This window comes from Narcine bancroftii, chromosome 6 (genome assembly GCF_036971445.1).
Source record: "Narcine bancroftii isolate sNarBan1 chromosome 6, sNarBan1.hap1, whole genome shotgun sequence".
Classification (NCBI taxonomy): Eukaryota; Metazoa; Chordata; class Chondrichthyes; order Torpediniformes; family Narcinidae; genus Narcine; species Narcine bancroftii.
In genome coordinates, this window is record NC_091474.1 from 160782059 (window position 1) to 160802697 (window position 20639).

The 20639-nt window shown below is 44.1% G+C and overlaps 1 protein-coding gene across 10 annotated transcripts in view; it reads left to right on the forward strand.

Annotated features, from left to right (window-relative positions):
* otofa (otoferlin a) overlaps nt 1-20639 on the forward strand; it is a 547981-nt gene that overhangs the window by 464113 nt on the left and 63229 nt on the right. For all 10 annotated transcript variants that reach the window (XR_011340468.1, XM_069886486.1, XM_069886480.1 and 7 more), the window contains 4 exons: nt 10302-10454; nt 14577-14766; nt 15623-15747; nt 16986-17120. Coding sequence is in view for 9 of the 10 variants with exons in the window: in XM_069886486.1 (XP_069742587.1) it covers nt 10302-10454; nt 14577-14766; nt 15623-15747; nt 16986-17120 (603 nt within the window). In the remaining variant the exon portion in view is untranslated. The remainder of the gene's footprint in view (nt 1-10301; nt 10455-14576; nt 14767-15622; nt 15748-16985; nt 17121-20639) is intronic.

Sequence of the window (20639 nt, forward strand, 5' to 3'; positions counted from 1 at the left end):
TGTGAAATGAAAAAAACTTGGAGAGAGAGAGAGAATCTGTGTGTTTTGTACTTGCAGAGATGAACACATAAATATCATTGCATCGTTTGCATTGTTCAGTTGACCACATGCTGCAATCCTTATCAGTCATATATACTAAATTGTAGCAGGCCGAGCGGGTGCACAGCACAGTTCTGAGGGCGTGCAGAACCCTAATGTGGACGTCTGCCTACTCACCTAATGGACCGCATGCGAGGTATACTGAGTGCCGAGGAATGGCACATTGAGCTCTTGAGTCTCCTGCCAGAAGGCGCAGGACACTTACAAGGCTAGATTTAAATGTGCCGATCCCATGGATCGGCTCCAATCTCATAGTGACGTCCCACCTTGTCCCATGGAACCCAGGACACACCGTATATAAAAGAAGCCAGTAAACCCTGAATAAATCGGTCTTGAGTTGACTACACTGGAGTGTGTTTGTATTCCTTTAGTAGCTCTACCATAGTAGCCGCTACAACTGGTGACTCCGACTGCAAGATTCGGCCAAAGTCTGAGTCTACAGTCATAATGGATGCAGCTACAGCAGCAACGGCAGCTTATGCAGTTAGACTTCACTTGCCTCCTTTCTGGACACATCAACCTCAGGTTTGACTTATTCAGGCTGAAACCCAGTTTCGTCTTCGGGGCATAACAACAGAGGACACAAAGTTCTGGCATATCGTAGGTGCGTTGGACGCTGCTACTCCATCTCAAGTGAGCAAATTTTATTGCCAATCTCCCAGCAGAGAACCAGTACACCAGATTCTGTCAGTTTCTTCTAGATACACTGGAATTGACAAGGCATGAGCGTAGCATGCGGCTTTTGAACATGGAAGGCCTGGGCGACAGGAATCCATCAGACCTAATGAATGAGATGCTGGCATTGTCAGATGGTCATTCCCATTGCCTGCCTTTTGAAACCCTATTCCTATCGAAGCTGCCAGCTCGTGTCACCATACCCATTGCTAACATGGATTTCCGCTGTCCCCATGACATAGCATGGGAGGCTGACAGGCTCTATCGTACTTCTACACAAGAGTCTGTTCAAATACAGCCTGTTTTGGCAGCAGATACATCTCCCATTTCCTGCGAACCTCCTATATCTGCAGTCCAATCAAAAAAGGAGGAACGTGCTGTAGTAAGTTGAGAGTGGTAGTTTTACCATCGCCATTTGGGGAAAAATGCCCATAAATGCATCCACCCATGTACCTATTATAGGAAAATGGTGGGAAACGAAAGAGCCGGCTGCCAGTAGTGGCTTTGGCAGTTGACACAAATACGGGCCTTTTGTATCTTCAAAACAGCGTGGGTAAGCGCAAGTTTCTTGTAGACACAGGTGCTGAGGTCAGTTTACTCCCACCGACCTATTTTGAAAGGACTCATAACCAACAACGCCTGGCTCTTCGAGTGGCAAATGGAACTACCATTCCCAGCTTTGGCACACAACGGATCACAAATGGAATAGGTGGGACCACATTCCATTGGAATTGCGTCTTAGCTGCTGTTGCTCAGCCCATTTTGGGTGCAAACTTTTTACGATCCCATGACTTACTGGTAGACAAGAAACGGAGGAAATTGGTTCATGCCACCACTTTTCAAACATACCCGCTGGCATGCAGCAAAGGGAGAGTTTCTCAGCCAGGGGTACATATGATCCCCATATTCTCACTCCTAATTTCAATGCCTCAAAAACAGCCCATGGTGTGTCTCATTACATAGACACTTCAGGCCCACCGATTCATGCCATGGCTCGTCGTCTTCCACCTGATAAACTGCTGCAAGCAAAGTTGGGGTTTACGGCAATGGAAGAGTTGGGTATCATTCGATGCTCCAACAGTCCTTGGGCATCACCATTACACATGGTACCCAAGAAGACAGGTGGATGGAGACCCTGCGGCGATTACCATAGGCTTAACGATGTTACTACACCTGACAGGTACCCAATTCCTCATATACAGGATTTTGCTGCCCATCTACACCATTGCCACATTTTTTCCAAGGTTAATCTGGTCAAAGGATATCATCAGATATCTATCCATAAAGATGATATCCCTAAAACAGTAATTATTACCCCTTTTGGGCTTTTTGAATTCCTCAGGATGCCATTTGGATTGAAAAACGCTGCTCAAACCCTCCAGCGGCTGATGGACGCTTTAGGCAGGGATTTGGAGTTTGCATACATTTGCTTGGATGATATCCTTGTAGCCAGTCAAACTGAGCAAGATCACCACCTGCATTTGTGCCGCCTTTTCCAATAGCTAGAGGAATTTGGTCTTACCATCAACCCTGGAAAATATCAATTTGGCAGATCCACCATCGACTTCCTAGGATACAATCACGGCCAATGATATATTTCCATTATCCAGCAAGGTAGACGCAGTCCGTGTTTTTTCCAAACCTACCAAGGTTAAGGGATTGCAGAAATTTCTGGGCACGATAAAATTCTATCACTGGTTTATTCCTGCAGCTGCTGACATTCTTTGACCACTGTTTCAGATTGTCTCCACCAAGCACAGGGACATTACCTGGACATCAGAGGCGGAAGTTGCATTTACAACTGCCAAAGAGGCATTGGCCAAAGCAGCAATGCTCGCCCATCCCAACCCTGGGGGTACCTTGGTACTGAGCACTGAAGCCTGGAGTACGGCCATGGGTGCGGTTCTTGAGCACTACATTAATTTCCACTATCAATCCCTCGTTTTCTTCAGCAGGCATTTAAGGCCAGTGGAAATTAAATATAGTACATTTGATTGGGAACTGTTGACATTGTATTCAGAATTCATGACGGACGTGCGCCATATTTCAAGGAAAGACAATTTTGTCGCAGATATGCTGTCCAGACCGACTGTATATCATTTTCAGGGTGGAATCGATATTCCTGAATTGGCCAGTGCACAGGCCATAGACTCTGATGTTCAGGCATACAGTACAGCCATTACTAATCTGGGCATACAATGGGTGGCACCACAACAGGGTGGCCCAACCCTTTTTGTGACGTGTCTTTGGGCTACCCTAGACCATTGATTCCGGCATCATGGAGATGACATCTTTTCAACCAGATACACGGCTTGTTCTACTGGGAGTTCACACAGCCCCAAAGGAAGATTTGTCTGCATCGTCGGCAGAGATGGTTTATGGCACGGTACTTACAGTTCCAGGGGACATTCATTTCACAACTAACTCTGACCTGGATGTTCTTCAGCAACTTCGACATGTTATCACTAGCAGGAAACCTGTTCCTACCAGCTGGCATGGAACCCCTAAACAACATGTCCCCACAAAGTTCCTTGACGCTGATTTTGTTTTTGTACGCAGACAGGTCCCAGGAGCACTGTTACAAACACCATATGAGGGCCCTTTCCGCATGATTAAGAGGGATGGAGTTGTGTTTACTTTGGACATTGGGGGACATTCGCAGCTGTCTAGTTTAGACAGACTCAATCCTGCCCATATGGATCCCACTACACCCATTCAATGACCCCAGCCCAGACGGCGTGGGCGACCTGCTAAGGTGCAAGCAACTAGTGTTTTAATTTCTGGTGACAAGTCTTGGGGGGGGGGGGGGGGGGGGGGGGAGTGATGTAGCGGCCGTGTAGCAGGTCGAGCGGGTGCACAGCACGGCAACACGAACTGTCACCGGCACGGTTCTGCGGGCGTGCAGAACCCTAATGTGGACATCTGCCTACTCATCTAATGGACTGCATGCAAGGTATACTGAGTGCCGAGGAACGGCACATTGAGCTGTTGAGTCACCTACCAGAAGGCATGGGACATTTACAAGGCTAGATTTAAACCTGCCAGTCCCGTGATTGAGCAGCAATCTCATAGTGATGTCCCACCTTGTCCCGTGGAGCCCGGGGCACACAGTATACAAAAGAAGCCTGTAAGCCCTGAATAAATCAGTCTTGAGTTGACTACTTCGGCGTGTGTTTGTATTTCTTTAGTAGCTCTACTGTAGTAGCCACTACAATATGATTAAAAATGTAAAACAGAAGGAAATAATAAACATCTACAAGACCTTTTCAATCTCTTGCAGTACACAAAAGTGCTGCAGAAGCTCTGCAGGTCACACAGCATCCATAGAAAGTAAAAGGAAGTCAACATTTCAAGCCTGAATCTTTCTTCACGAGCGCTAAAAATAAGGCAGTTGCCTGATTTTATAAGGTCGGGAGCAGTGAAGGGGAAAGGCTACCGTGGTAGTGTGTACTCCACAAGACCCCAATATCTGAAGATTTTCTCGTTTGCCTGTTCAGTCTCTTTGACACAAATTCTTCAGACACATTGTCCACATTTGATGAGAAGAACAGGATGGCACCAAAGAAAGCTCTGTGTCCCCCTGATGACGGGACCTCTGCATAGCTGCAGCCATGTTGAGGAGAACCCTATCCAAGGTGAACCCACACAAGACGGTGGGACCAGACAGCATAACTGATCAGGTACTGAAGTACGCCACAGACCAATTGACGGAGGTCTTCACGGACATCATCAACATCTCACTGCAGCAGTTCATTGTTCCCACAGGATTCAAGACAGCCACCATCACCCAGTACCCAAAAGACAACAATAACAGGTCTCATTGATGACCGCCCTATGACACTGACCTCCACCATTATAAAATGCTTCAAGCATGTGATGATGGACTTCATCAAAAAACCTTCCAGGGATGCTGGACCCATTCAATTCACGTATAGAAGAAACCATTCCACAGACAATACTATAGCTTTGTCGCTTCACTCCATCCTGGTCCACCTGGGGAACGAAACCTCATATTTCAGGCTGCTATTCATTGACTTCAGCTCAGTGTTTAATATGATCATTCCCCAGAGGCTAGTGGAGAAGCTTGAACTCAACACCCCTCTATGTGACTGGATCTTGGACTTCCTAATGGAAAGACCAGTCTGTCAGGTCGGTAGCGGAACGTCGAGCACCTTCCACTGAGTACAGGTGCACCTCAGGGCTGTGTGCTCAGCCTGCTTCTGTTCACATTAATGACCCACAACTGCATCACCTGATCTAGCTCCAACAGTGTCGTAAAATTTGCAGATGGCACAACAGTAGTTGGCCTCATCTGCAATAATGTTGATTCGCATGACAGAGAAGAGGTGGAAGATCTCATGAAATGGTGCGAGAGTAACAACGTGAGTCTCAACATGGACAAGACAGAGGAGATGATTCAGGAGGACCAGCAATGACCACCCTCCACTACACATAAACAACTGTTGTAGAGGGAGTGGAGAGCACCAAGTTCTTTGGAGTTCACTTAACAAGTGACTGATCATGGAGACTCAACATTTCCTCATTTGTCAGGAAGGTGCAATAGTGACTGAACTTCCTGAGAAGACTGAAGCAGGCAAGGCTACTGGCTGCTATTACCGGCCAAGTCTACGGGAACTCTTATCGAACGTGTTCTGGTTGGCTGCATTGCAGTGAGGTATGATTACAGCAGAGATTCACCGGACCATAAGAGTGGCAGAGAGGATCACTGGAGTCTTCCTCCCTGCCACCTTTGACGTGATCTACTAGGTTCATTGTCTAATGAGGGTTCCCAGAATCATCAAGGACTCTTCCTCCTTCCACACAATATCTTTCATCTGCTTCCAACAGTGAAACAATGCAGGAGTATCAGAGCCAGCCAGCACCACCAGGCTTCTTCCCACAGGCAATGAGAATTCTGAACAATCAAAGGAACTGCTCACACTAACCATCCAAAGCGCTCACATGTACAAAACAATATTTATTTATTTATTTGGATGGATGAAATATTAGTCCTGCATATGTATTGTTTGTCTGCATGTGTGTTATGTCTGGTTGTGTGTCTGCATGTTTTGCACCAAGGATCAGAGAACACTGTTTCATTGGGTTGTATTTGTACAATCAGATGACAATAAATTTGGCTTGGCATTCTAAACCTGTGTAATTTCTCAGATTCATCAATCTATTTTAAACATTTATTGTTCACTTTTAGACAGTTGAAGATTTGCTTCCTCCACTGTTGTATATCAATGTAGACAATTAGAATAAAATACTCAAGGGCTAGATAGCATCAGCAGAAAAAGCAAAAAAAAATTAATGCCTTGGATTGATTAAGAAAGTTTAGCTGCTGCCTGTCCACATGAGCGTTTCATGCATTCACTGATTTTAGTTTATATTTTTCAAAATCAGGATTTATTGTCATGAACAAGTATCGAAAATCGATGTTTTACGGCAGCATCTTAGTATAAACGTTCATATTATAACCATCTTACAATAATATATAAAAATAAATAAATAAATATAGTAGCACATGAAAAGTAAGGCAGTCTCATTGGTTCATTGATTATTCATGCATCTGATGGCAACAGGTTAGAAGCTGTCCTTGTGCCACTGAGTGCTCATCTTTAGGCTCCTGTACCTGAGTGGTGGGGGTCCTTGAGGATAGAGGCTGCTTTTTAAGACACCACCTCATGTCCTTGATGGAGTGAAGTTTAGTTCCTGTGATGTTACAGGTCAAGTTAATAACCCTCTGGAGTTTTTTTCTTGTCCTGAGATTTGGTGGATCCATACCAGGCAGTGATGCAACCAGCCAGAATGCTTTCCATGGTACACATGTAGAAGTTTTGAGAGTCTTGGGTGACATACTGAATCTCCTCAAACACCTCACAAAGTATAGCCGCTGATGGGCCTTCCTCATGATTGCACCAACTTGGAGGCTCCAGGACTGTTTCTCGGAGATGTTGACACCCAGGAATTTGAAGTTCTTGACCCTCTCCACTGCTGAGTCCTGAATGAGGACTGGATCATGTCCCCCTGACTCCTTTCTGAAGTCCACAATCATCTCCTTGGTTTTGTTAACGTTGAGTGCAAGGTTGTTGATGTGACACCACTCAACGAGCTGATCTTTCTCCCTCCTGTACGCTGCCTCATTACTGTTAATGATTCTACCGACAACTTTGATGTCATCAGCAAATTTGTAAATAGCATCGGAATTGTGTCTGGCCACAGAATCTAGGGTGTATAACGAGTAGAGCAGTGGGCTAAGCACACACCCTTAGGATGCGCCTGTGTTGATAATCAGTGAGGAGGAGACATTGCTTCAAATTCATACTGACTGTCTTCCAATGGAAAAAGTCAAAGATCCAGTTGTGGGGGGTCGGGGGAGGGGGGGTGGGGTGCAGTGCAGAGGCCCACATAAAAGGTGAAAGAAAATGTTGTATTACGGAGCTCCAGAAGTCATCACTGCCCACCCCATTCCGGGCCCCAGTTGCCAACTCGATGGAGCTCCCAACACCACCGCAGCCCATCCTAACCCAGGCTCCGACCCCTACTCACTGCAGCTCCTGACGCCACCATTGCCAACTCCAGCACTGGACCTGCAAAAGATGCTAGAGCCTTCCTCGCTGACTCATCCCACGTGGCTCCCAATACAGACTGCATCTAGAGCCCTGATCTCTCTATTGAATCCCACTCACCTAACCCCTCCCCACTCCTCCTTCCCACTACTTCACCCTCATCTCCCCCTCTCTGCCCACTTCTCCCCTACCCCCCAATCACCAATCTTCTTTCTCCCCCCCTCCCTCAGGCTACCCCTTGTATGCTTCTCTCCCTCCTCTCTCCCTTCCCATCCTTCCCCCTCACACTTCCTTACCCCCATCCTCCCCCCAACACTCCTCCCCCCTCCAACTTAACCCATTTCCCTTCTCCATTCTCAGAACTCTCCAATCCCCCCTCCCCCAACACCCTTCACCACACCGACTCCCACTCGGACCCTTGCCAGATTTTTACTATCCCGTCTGACCTTCCCCTCTCAGAGGTGGAGCGCTCCATTCTCAGCAGAGGTCTCACCTTTGTCCACCTTTATCCACACTTCAACGAGTTCCACACGCGCTGCGATGCTGAACTCTTCTTCCATTGCCTCTTTCTCCAGGACCACTACTTTGGCCGCAACTCTCCAACGTTCCCCCCCCCCCCCCCAAGACCCTTTCTCCCGCTTCAAGACCTCTTCCTCCTTGTGGACACCTCCTGGCCAGCTGCCCAATCTGGACCTTTTTACCTCCAACTGCCGCCGGGACATCAACCATAACTTCCCTACATCCCTCTGCTACTCCAACCTCACCTCCTCAGAACTCTCCACCTTCCACACTCTCCGCAACAACCCTGACCTCGCTATCAAACCCGCAGACAAGGATGGTGCTGTTGTAGTCCAGTGCACTGACCTCTACCTGGCTGAGGCCAGTCAACAGCTCTCAGACACCTCTTCCAATCAAGTCCCCCCACAAGACCCCACCATCACCCATCAAGCCACCGTCTCCAACACCATCTCACAACTCATCAACTCTGGGCACCTTCTTCCCCCCCCACCAACCCCATTGTCTCCCATCTTCACACTGCCCATTTCTATCTTCTACTTCTACTATCTTCTACTCTTCCCCCCACGGATCTAATTTCATCCTACCTTGACTCCACGTTTTCTCCCCTAGTTCAATCTCTTTCCACCTCTATCTGCGACACCTCACACACCTTCCACCTCCTCCTTGACTTCAGATTCCCTGAACCGGACTGCCTCATCTTCACGATTGATGTCCAATCCCTTTACACATCCATTCCCCACATAAGAAGGCCTTAAAGCACTTTGCTTTTTCCTGGACCTCAGACCTGAGCAGTCACCTTCCACCACCACCCTTCTCCGCCTGGCAGAACTTGTCCTCACCCTTAACAATTTTTCCTTTAACTCATCCCACTACCTCCAGATTAATGGAGTAGCCATGGGTGCCCACATGGGTCCCAGCTATGCCTGCCTGTTGTGGCGCAAAACATGCTACAAGCCTACACAGGCAAGACCCCCCCCCCCCAACTCTTCCTCCGGTACTTCGACAACTACATTGGGGCGGCCTCATGCACCCACGATGAGCTCGTCAATTTCGTGGCCAATTTCCTCCCTGACTTCAAACTCACCTGGTCCATCTCTGATCACACTCTCCCTTTTCTAGATCTCTCTGTCTCCATCTCAGCAGACAGACTCCCCACTGACATCTATTACAAACCCTCCAACTCAACAACTACCTGGACTACACGTCCTCACACCTTGTCCCCTGCAAGGACTCCATCCCCTTCTCTCAATTTCTCAGTCTCCGCTGAATCTGCTCCCAAGATGAGGTCTTCCAGTCCAGAGCCTCTGAAATGTCTGCCTTCTTCCACAAACGTGGCTTCCCCTCCACCACTATTAACTCAGCCCTCACCTGTATCTCCTCCATTTCCCGCTCATCTGCCATAGTCCACCCTGCCCCAAGAAACAATGAACACAGAATGCCCCTCATCCTCACCTACACCCCTGCCCCTCACCAGCCTCCACATCCAAAACATTATCCGCCAGAATTTCCGGCACTTACTACAAGACCCCACCACCGGACACATTTTTCCTTCTCCTCCCCTCTCAGCCTTCTGTAGGGACCACTCCCTCCATGACTCCCTTGTGTACTCTTCCCTCCTCACCCATCACCACCACCACTACCCCCCGGCACCTTCCACTGTGGTCATAGGAGGTGTAATACCTGCACCCACACCTCTTCCCTCACCATGATCTGAGGTCCCAAACAGACCTTTCAGGTGAAGTAACACTTCACCTGTACCTCCAAATAACTCATTTACTGCATCTGGTGCACCCTCTGTGGCCTTCTCTACATCGGAGAGACCGGTCGCAGATTAGGAGATCGCTTCGCCCAGCACCTCTCATTCCACAACAAAAGCGACCTCGCCGTAGCCAACCATTTCAATTCTGAGTCACTCTCTCAAGCTCATATGTCTGTCCATGGCCTTTCACTCTACCCCACCCTGACCACCCACAGATTAGAGGTTCAACACCTCATTTTTTCATCTGGGCACCCTCCTTCAACCCCAGGGCATGAACATTGAGTTCACTGCATTCCACTAATCAGCTTGCCTTCCCCCCCGCCCCCACCCTTTAACTAGATATTCCAGTTCCTACTTCCTTTCTCTCTCCACCCAGTCTAGACTTCTCCCCCCCCACCGCTTCCTGCAGTCCTCCCCCCCCCCCCCCCACCTACCATCTCCCATCCTCACCCCTCCCCTTTCCCCTTTTGTTTGGACATCTCTCATGTGCCCGCACACTTTGACGAAGGGCTCAAGTTTCATAAAGGCACTGCTTGACCTGCGGAGCTTCTCCAGCATTTGTGTGTTTTTTCACTCAACCACGGTGTCAACGGAATCCAGTGTTTTACCCGATGTATCTATAATGTTGAAACAGCTTTTTCTACGTTTTCTTCAAATACATTAAATTTCTATTGCAGCCTCAGCACAACATTCCTGAAATTTTCATCTGGATGATGAGCAACAACAAGAGGATTGCTTATGCTCGAATTCAATCCAAAGATATACTGTACTCAGTCGTGGATGAAGAAATGGGCAAAGACTGTGGCAAAGTTAAGACGGTCTTTTTAAAGGTAATCTCAATGTTTCTATTGCCAGGATCATTGGGTGGTCTTAAGCTTCTGGATTGAAAATCCAGGAACATTATGACCTGAGTTTCTTTCACATTCTGCTCACCAAGTGACAGAACAAATACAGGAGGCCAAGAGCCAATCCCATAATACCCAGGTGGACCCATTTAATCATTGTGGTAGATGTGGTCGGCCCAAGGACGTCAATCTCAAGCCCAAAATTTAGTTATGTATCTTTATCTTTGCGACATAAAGTACACTATTTGAGTGTCTCCAGCATTGTAGTAATTATCATTTTGGAATGGAAGTTTTCCTGGTGTATTGAGGAGTATTTATCTCTAAATATTGTTAAAATGTGTGGTCTGGTCATGATTTGCCTTGTGGTGGGTTCATCCTTTGAGTGAACTGGCGTGGACTTTAAGGGCCGAGATGGCCTGTTTCCATGCTGTAAACTGTTAAATGGTTATAAGTGAAGATTTAAGAAAAATTTAGACAGGTACATGGATGGGGGAGGTATGGAGAGCTATGGACTGGGTGCAGGTCAGTGGGACTTGACAGAATAATAGTTCAGCACAGACTAGAAGGGCCAAAGGGCCTGTTTTCTGTTCCGTAATGTTCAATGATTCAATTCTGGCTCTCCATCCCATAGGATGATAATGGTTCCTTTCAGTCAGTTTGTGGGGTTTGATATAAGGATAGCCCACTCCTTCGAAAGGAACAACATGTGTCTGAATGGATTTTAGGTGAGTAGGGAGTTGCACTGGTCCAAACCCACCCTTTTGACATCCCCTTCTGGATCCAGCAGCATGGTGAGGTCCAAGATGGCTAGACCAAGCTTCGATGCAAGGGATGCCCTTTCCGCGCTTCACGGCACATGTTTGCTAGATGGCCGTTAACCCTACAAGAGGGTTTGTTCATTCTTTGATGGTTTTTTTTGTCATCCTGTGGGGTGTCTAGCCACCCTCCATACCAGGGAAGCCTGGTGAGGGAGCAGGTTTAGTTGCCAATCACCCGACCATGCGACAGGTAGTACTGGGTTACATGATACCAGTAGCACTCAGATGAGTGAACTGACCTGTAATGATTCAATTCTTTTTCTTCTTTGGCTTGGCTTCACGGACGAAGATTTATGGAGGGGTATGTCCACGTCTGCTGCAGGTTCATTGGTGACTGACAAGTCCGATGCGGGACAGGCAGGCACGGTTGCAGCGGTTGCAAGGGAAAATTGGTGGGTTGGGGTTGGGTGTTGGGTTTTTCCTCCTTTGTCTTTTGGCAGTGAGGTGGGCTCTGCGGTCTTCTTCAAAGGAGGTTGCTGCCCGCCAAACTGTGAGGCGCCAAGATGCACGGTTGGAGGCAATATCAGCCCACTGACGGTGGTCAATGTGGCAGGCACCAAGAGATTTCTTTAAGCAGTCCTTATACCTCTTCTTTGGTGCACCTCTGTCTCGGTGGCCAGTGGAGAGCTCGCCATATAACACGATCTTGGGAAGGCGATGGTCCTCCATTCTGGAGACGTGACCCACCCAGCGCAGTTGGGTCTTCAGCAGCGTGGATTCGATGCTTGCGGATGCTGCCAGCTCGAGTACTTCGATGTTGGTGATGAAGTCATTCCAATGAATGTTGAGGATGGAGTGGAGACAGCGCTGATGGAAGCGTCCTAGGAGCCGTAGGTGATGCCGGTAGAGGACCCATGATTCAGAGCCGAACAGGAGCGTGGGTATGACAAGGGCTCTGTACACGCTGATCTTTGTGTGAATGATTCAATTACTGCCATGTCAATCAACACAAAACTAGTGCCTACATTTTCAAAGTGTGGCAAAATCAGCTGGGCCTCATGGTTTGTCATTTCTGCTCACAATTCCAGAATCCCAGTCCAAAGACATGATCAAAAAATAACAGTTAATATTACTGAGGTACTACTGCATTAGCAGGGATGCCTTTTTTTAGGTGAGATCTCAAAATGAAAATGCATTGTGATGTAAATGTGAACAAGATCCCATTGCAGTATTTTTTTAAAAAAGAGTAAAAAGTAATTCTTCATGGACTTTTTAAGATCTCTTACACTTTGTTGTTGTTTTTTCCTCTATATTGCAGTCAATTTGTACATTGAGTACAGCTTTTTTTTTTGCACTACCAATTAGTGGTAATTCTGCCTCACCTGCAGGAGAAAGAATCTCAGGGTTGTACGTGATATCATGTATTTACTCTGACAATAAATCTGAATGTTTACAAGAGATCTAAAAATATATCATTTGGTCCACATCCTGTTGCTGTTTGTGGGAGTTTTTAGTGTGCAAATTGGATGGTGCATTTCCTACACGACAGCCCTACAATTCAGAATTGTACATTGGTTGTAAAAATGTTGATAAATGGAGAATTCCTTCAAATAATCAACTATGAATTGCATCAGCCATCTTCACTGTGCCTTAGCACCACCGTGATAGGATTTGGGGAAAACATGTGTATGTCATTGTTCTCTACTTAAAGCAATTTCTACTCCCCCCCCACAAAATGGAATCATTAGAGGAGATGGGGACAAAGTCAGTGAACATTTCGGAGAGCTACCATGTCACTGCGTTGAAAAGCCTTCTCCATGTTGGGCTCCTCTTCATGTAAAGTTCCTTCTGAAGCCCACTCACTCTTTAAGCATAGATATTGTTACCAGAGCCCGTCCACTTTTGTTTCGTTGAAGTTTGCACAAGACAATTTGTTAGCAGTGGGAAAATAACTTGCGAAAAAAATGTGAGTGCAACAAGGAAGTCTGCAGATGCCGCGATTCACACAAGTGCTGGAGGAACTCCGCACGTCCTGCAACATCCAAAGATATGTAATCACATTTCAGGTCTGAGCTGTATGTCAAAGTATGAGCAAAAAGCAAGCAGGCACCTGGATAAAAAAAGTGGGAGGAGGAGGGCGAGAACCTGGCAGGGGTAGGAGCACTGGCCAACAAGCAAGAGGCCTTAGGTGTACATGGATAAGAGGGAAAACAAGAAAAGGATGAGGATTGATTGGGTAAAGGGGGGTGGGGTAACTCTGTGAAGGCAGAGCTGGTGGACATGCATGTTGGCATGGGAATTGGGCAGGGAATTGAAATGGGTTGCTGGACAGAGTGAAGGTCCTCAATGAAATGTTCTTCCAGTCTGCATCCAGTCTCTCTGATGTCCACACAGGAGCACCGGATGCAGTAGCTGTCTCCTACAGATCCACAAGTGAAGTGTTCCTTCACTCAGAAGGGCTGTTTGCGGTTGCGAATGGTGATGAGGGACGAGATGTGGGCACAAGTGTAGCAATGAAAAGAGTTGTCAGGTTGGGAATTGGATCTGTGGCTTCCTGTTCCTGCTGGATCTTTGTGCTTTGTTCTGCATTCACCATCAGGACTCTGGTATTGTGATCATCAGGCAACTATTGTGTTCTGGCATGTGGCAATGTACTCTTTGTTATATCAAATGGCAATGATATCAAATGGCAATGATATCAAATTGTCAATAGCAAATATAAGAGGCCATCTGTTTAAGGCGAGAGGAGGAAAGATTAGGGGAGATGTCAGAGATAGGTTTTTTTTACACAGAGTAGTGGGTGCCTAGAATGCATTGCTGGGGGTGGTGGTGAAGGCTGATACAATAGGAACATTTAAAATACTCTTGGATAGGCCCATGGATATAAGAAAAATAAGAGGGCTATGAGTTTGCAGTAAGGAGGGATTAGATTATTGTGTAGGTTGACACGGGTCAGAACAACATCGTGGGCCAAAAGGTCTGTACTGTGCTGTGATGTTCCATTTTCTAATAGTGGTCAAGTAAGCTAAAACAAAGTCAGGTAATGCTGATTAATATTAACAAGGGAAATTCCTTTATTTCATGAAATGCATTCCTTCCCAGGCTTCTCAGTTTGCAAAACTTCCAAACAGTAATAACCTTGACCTTTGCTTCTATATTTCCTTGTGATCAAGAAGATGGTCATTCAACTCATTGGCTGTGCTGACTCAGAGCAATCCCATTGCCCTGCCCTGCCCTACCATTAATTTTCCTTACAACCTCCCTAAGGTCCTATTAGTTGCACCCTCCACCTGCACTTGGTGCTGTGCATTTGTCTAAATGTGTAGCCTTACAATAACCTTCTCCACAGCTTCCTGGAAAGAAAGGCTTTGGCACCGCTGGTTGGACAGTCCAGTCGAAGATTGAGGTTTACTTCTGGCTGGGCTTGAATAAGCAACGGAAGGACTTCCTTTGTGGCCTCCCCAATGGATATGAAGAGAACAAAGTAGTAAAAGGCCCAGGAATGCAGTCAATCCCTCCTATAAGTCTGACCTATATCAGTAAGTACCACTCTTGAGAGTAAATGATTAAATTGTGTAGTAGATAGATCTTAACATGCACTCTAAATAAATGCCAAATTTTAGCTGATAAGGCAGCATCTCCACACTGAACAAGTCAAAAGGTGTCTGATTCAGAGCTCACTCCAAGACTCTTTTAACATTATGGAGAACCATAGCTTCAAGCATCAGCCTCCCATTCCTGCAAGGTCTGAAGTGCAACTAAACCAGCCAACGTGCTGCTAAGGCTTTGCTGCTGGAACCCTTTGAAAACTCTTTGGATGTCAAAGACTTTTGAACCTTAAACATTTCTGGTGGTCTACTTGGATTTAAGCAACAAACAAAATTAAACTTATTATTCATTGCATAAAATAATTTAAATAACTTTCTCCACAGAGAAGTGGCCCGTGGAGCAATTGTCAGAGGCAAAAACCTAAGTTCAGGATGCGCTGTGCACTGACTCTCTCTCCTCGCACAAATGTGCTCGTTAGGGTCAATGTGGAAATCTCTAGCATACTGGGGTTAATGTCCGACTTGCCTCAGACTTGTGCATGTCCATGCACTTGTGTAGAGATCAGACACATTGAATAGTGAGAGGCCAGAGGTTGCCTGCAGGATTCCTTCCAAAAGGGTTTGGAGGAAAGGACTGCCTAAAGTGGCACAGTGTAAAAGTGGCCTCTACTGAATTTTTGACAAGTTGTTGACAATATTATTGCTTTAATCAAGGCATCAAATTCTTGCCAAAGCAAATTGTCTAATGTTTGCCTGTTTATTCAGTGATATTTGATAGATTTGAACTTAATTTACTTTCCTCAAATTTTCATTGTGTTATTTGTCATAATTTTTTTTGCCAAACCAGAAAAGCAGCTTTTCCAGCTCAGGGTTCATATGTACCAAGCCCGCAGCCTGTGTGCCGCAGACAGCAGTGGTCTCTCTGACCCATTCGCACGAGTCTTCTTCTCCACCCAGAGCCAGTGCACTGAGGTAATTACTGTCTGATCAAAGGGGGATTTGCTTTAATGAAGAAAAGGCTGACATACAAAAATGCACCGGTTTAGTATTGTGTGCATCTGACAACTTTATCAATAAAGTATATTTTGAAATAAAGGATGCAGCTCTGGAAATTGGAAAGGGGATTCAATTATTCTATAAATTTAATGTTGAAGCTCTCTGGGTTTGGGTAAGTGAAATGTGTTCCAAATCCTACATCAGTTACAAGATAAGCAATGAAAGAGCTATGGAAGTAAAAATCAGCCTACATTCTCAACTGAATTAAAATATAGAAAGTATCATCCCATTTACCTAGTTTGGGGGGGAAAAATGACTCCTCTGATTTTTACCTTAGACCTATTGCCTTTGTACTTTAGAAGATTGAGGGGTGACCTTACTCAAACATTGTGATAGTACAGATTCTATCTCCAATGTGTATATGTACATATCTACAGATGGTAGTGTAGGATGACTGTGATTGGCTGAGAGCGTAGTCACACCTACTGGCAGGTCTTAAAGGATTGCTCCTAGCCAGACCAGGTCATTCTGGACTGGTCGACCTACATGTGATATGCTCCAGTCTTTTAGTTAATAAAAGCCTTGGTTTGGATCAACAAGTCTTTGGTTCTTTCGACACGCTCTACAAACATATAAAATCTTCAAGGCCTTGTCAGGGTAGATGTCAAGATGTGAGTCCAGTGGGAGAATCTCAAACTTCACAGAGGGTAGTGAATTTCTGGAATTCCCTGCCCAGAACATTGTTGAAGCTATGTTACTCTGAGTATTTAAAGAGGAAGTATTTTTTTTAAAGATCAGGGGATTGAGGGAGAACTGGTACAGAAGAGAATATGATGCCTGTAGCAGATCTGCAGTAATCACAGCAGTACACTTGAGGATCTATTTTCTTTAATATTTTAATATTAAATTAAGGGTTGATAATCCTATCCTAGGCAATGCTTGGCAAATTATACTGTAATTTTAACATGAGGATGCTCAGCTGTTAGTTTAAACATCACTGACTGAGTTTCCTCTCAGGATCTGTTATAACACTTTACAACTTGATAATTTTTCTCAGGTTTCTGCGAGGGCAAAATACATAGGATAATTTCTTGATTCATTAATTTCAGCTAAAAGGAGGATGGGAGGCAAAAAGGACTGAAATTTTTGATGGAATATATTACTTCTATATTGTCAGGTTTCCAATTTCAGTTTCATTATTTTGTCTTGTATAGGTTTTACAGGAGACACTTTGTCCTACCTGGGATCAGATGTTGGTGTTTGATAATATTGAATTGTATGGGGAAGCACAGGAGCTGAGAGATGATCCTCCCATTGTGGTCATAGAAATTTATGACCAGGATACTGTGGTAAGGAGTCCTAATATCTTTTGTTAGACAAAGAGTTCGGCACTGTAATCCCTAAAAGATGTTAATATTGTAAATCACTGTGAAAAATAGGCCTTGAGATAAGTCAGTTAAATGAAAGTGCAATTCAGTATGTGCATTTATAAATGAACATACCCAAAGATTCCTTGGAATTTAATGCATAAACCAGGAAAATGTTGTTCAACCAATGGAGATTTTTTTTCCTCCTCAGATCTGTCTCAAATACCATCCAAAGTCAATGAGGCAACAACCAACCTTACTTCATATATTGTTCAACAATTAATCAGTTTGCTTTTTTAATATGATACATCGTTTGTTTCAGAATGCAGAAGATCAAAATAATTTAGACATCACTCTGTACTCTTTATCTTTAGAGCTTTTGATCCTAATTCAGCGTTCAGGCATTGACACAGAATTAGCACAGTGAAATTCATTTCAACAGCTATGCAACTTATTTTCAAGGTTTAAAAAAAATGAGAATGGTGAAAAATAAGTGCATGGTTTGCCATTGCCCATTCATACCTTTTATAGGCAACATAGCTGACTCAAGCAAACCTCTCAAACCCAAGGCTTAATTTAGATGAAGATGCATATCCTTTTACATCTGTTACTTATTTCAATCTAATGTTGATTGGACACAATTGCTAAGGTATTTTCCTTTCCCATCATTATTTGTCATAGCTCCTTCAAAGTATACCATGTATGTTTTCCATTCATATATCTCCACTTTTTAACAACCCCTCCTTTGAAATGAATCAGATTCTGTTACCTGTTGTCAGTTTGGATAATTATGACATCCATATGAGTGCACATGTACACTAGCCAACACAAGTACTGATGGAGCCATCTCATAATAGTCCACTGACCTTGGAATAAAATAATGGGGCTCATAGTACATTCCACTATGAAAATAAGCAACTTAATAATGTTAAGCAGTATGTAAGAAAGATAATCTTGGATTGTGAAACTAAAGCCAGAGTAGGTGTAGAAAAGAGATCGATCACCTTGGTTCAACCTCCGTCTATCTTACTAAGGAATCCCTTGTAAGTTTCCATGTGTTGATATAAGAGCTGCTTGTATGATTGTTCTTTATTTTCTCTCACTTATTCTGTGGCTGGATGCTTGTGTACCATGGGCTAAGTAGAGTTTGCATTGTTAAAGCTTGCTGTAGTTTGCATAGCATTAGAAAAGATTTTTATTAAATTAGGTAGCTCAATGTAAAAGGTGCAACAGCAAGAATTTCTATCTGATCATACTTTGATTGAAAGCAGTGTTGCACCTTTAAATCCACAACTGTATGTTTTGTGCAGTCAACCAATAATATGTTAGAGTTCAATAAATATTTATACTTTCATATTTCCTTAACATGATATTCCTACCATATACTTTGCTCTATTTTTCCATCCAATTTTCATAGTGAATTTAATTCAATTTCCAAATTCATAACTGGCATTGTGATTGGTGGAACGAGGCAGATCTAGCAGCCAAATATGTAGCACATATTGTAGAAAGGAAAGCATATTTAAATTAATATCCTCCATTTCCAACCTTAACATACCCCAATGCATTTTGAAGAGACCTGCTTAGAGCAGCAGGTGACGTTTTTCGAATGGGCTTTCAATACAGTGCAACTGCCAAATAAAGCTAACTGCAAACTATCAGCCAAAATGATAGATAAATGTAGTCCTATGGTTAAACAAGCAGAGGACTATAACTCATCTATGCGCATAAGATGTTATCTAATTTTACTTTCAAATAGCTTCGCTCCAACATCAAAGCTAAGTCCTGTTGTGAAATCCCCGATCAAAAATAATGTATTTTTCAGTATAAATCGTATTGAATCCCTTTTTCATTGTAAGTTCCCATTCCGATCAACCTTCTAAACCTAAGGGGAAACCAACTATATTTATCCATCCAATCCTCTTGTTGTAACCTTTCCAAGTTTGAGTAAATCTTTATGCTGTCTCCTTGAAGGCCAATATATTTAACTTGTGATTTGGTGTCCACAACAGAACACATATACAACTAAAGCAACACTTTGTAAAGACTACGATTTTTGATTATTTATCGTATTTCAGCATGAGATTTTGGTGTTATTAGACATGATAAGGCCATAAGACATAGGAGCAGAAATAGGCGATTTAGCATGATTGAATAATCAAGAACTGATCCATTTTCCCACTCAGCTCCGCTGCTTGGCCTTATCCCCATAACCTTTGATGCCACAGCTAATCAAAAACCTTAAATGCACCCAATGAGCTTGCCTCCACAACGACCTGTGGCAACAAATTCCACAGATTCATCATGCTCTGGGTGAAGAAATTCCAAAGTATCTCTGTTCTAAGCAGTCGCCCACTCATTCTGAACTTGTGTCCTCTTACTAGAATGACGTGATTCTTTCCATTAGAAAAATTTGTCTTGATGGGATTTAATATGAATGAACAAAATCCATCTGCTCAACTTTCATGTACTTATTTAATCGATGTTCCTTTTTAATGTATTATTCCCATCCACATAACCAATGCTTCCTAGCATTTGTGTGCATGAAAACCAAATGTTCAAACATACAAATTAGTAGCAGGAGAACACTATTTGCCCCATTGAACCTTTCTTTCCTTGTCTTTCTAGTATTTTTCTATCTTTGCCCGATAAAGTATTCAAAACCTCTGGTTCTTCACCTTTGAAGACTGACAATCCAATAAAAGATAAAATGTTAGCTCATTTCTGCAGAAAATGGACAACTTTTTTTGAAATAGTGTCACATTTTAGATTTACCCATAAAGGGAAACATTCTCTCCCATCAACCCTATCAAGGAACCTTCGAATCCTGCATGTTTCTATCATGTTGCCTCTCCTAAACTTCAGCATATACAACCCCACCCTATCCTATCATAAGACAATCTGCCCGTTCTGGTAACCATCTGCAAACCGTTTGCAATATATTTCCATTCTTTAAATAAGATCAGTACTGTACACCATAATCCTGATATAGTCTTGTATTATTCTCCCGAAATGGCCTGAGCATAACCTCCCTATTTTTGTATTCATTTACCCATCTATAAACAAGCCATTGTTAACTGCATTAAATGTTCACTGTATCTTCACCTTATCTTTTTGCATATCATGAACCAGGACAGGTAAATCAGTCATTGGCCATCATAGCTCTGCTACCACCCATCATTTGGATCAGATTGTTGTCTCTATTTTTCTCTACAAAATGGATAATTTCACCTTTACCCACATTATCTTCTCTTGGACATACCTTTAACAATCGACTACATCTGTCTATATAATCCCTAAATATGCAAGATGCTCCTTGTCTCAAATTCACAACTAATGTCCCATCGTACCTTTGTTCATTGTCAAATTCAGCAGTCATACACTTGGTGTCTTCCCTACTCCTTCCTCTCAGTAAAATTGGGTTTATGATTTGCTCTGAAGCCTCAAAACATCACTTGTCACATCCTGCCAATCCATAATCCAAATCCCAACCTTCCTTCT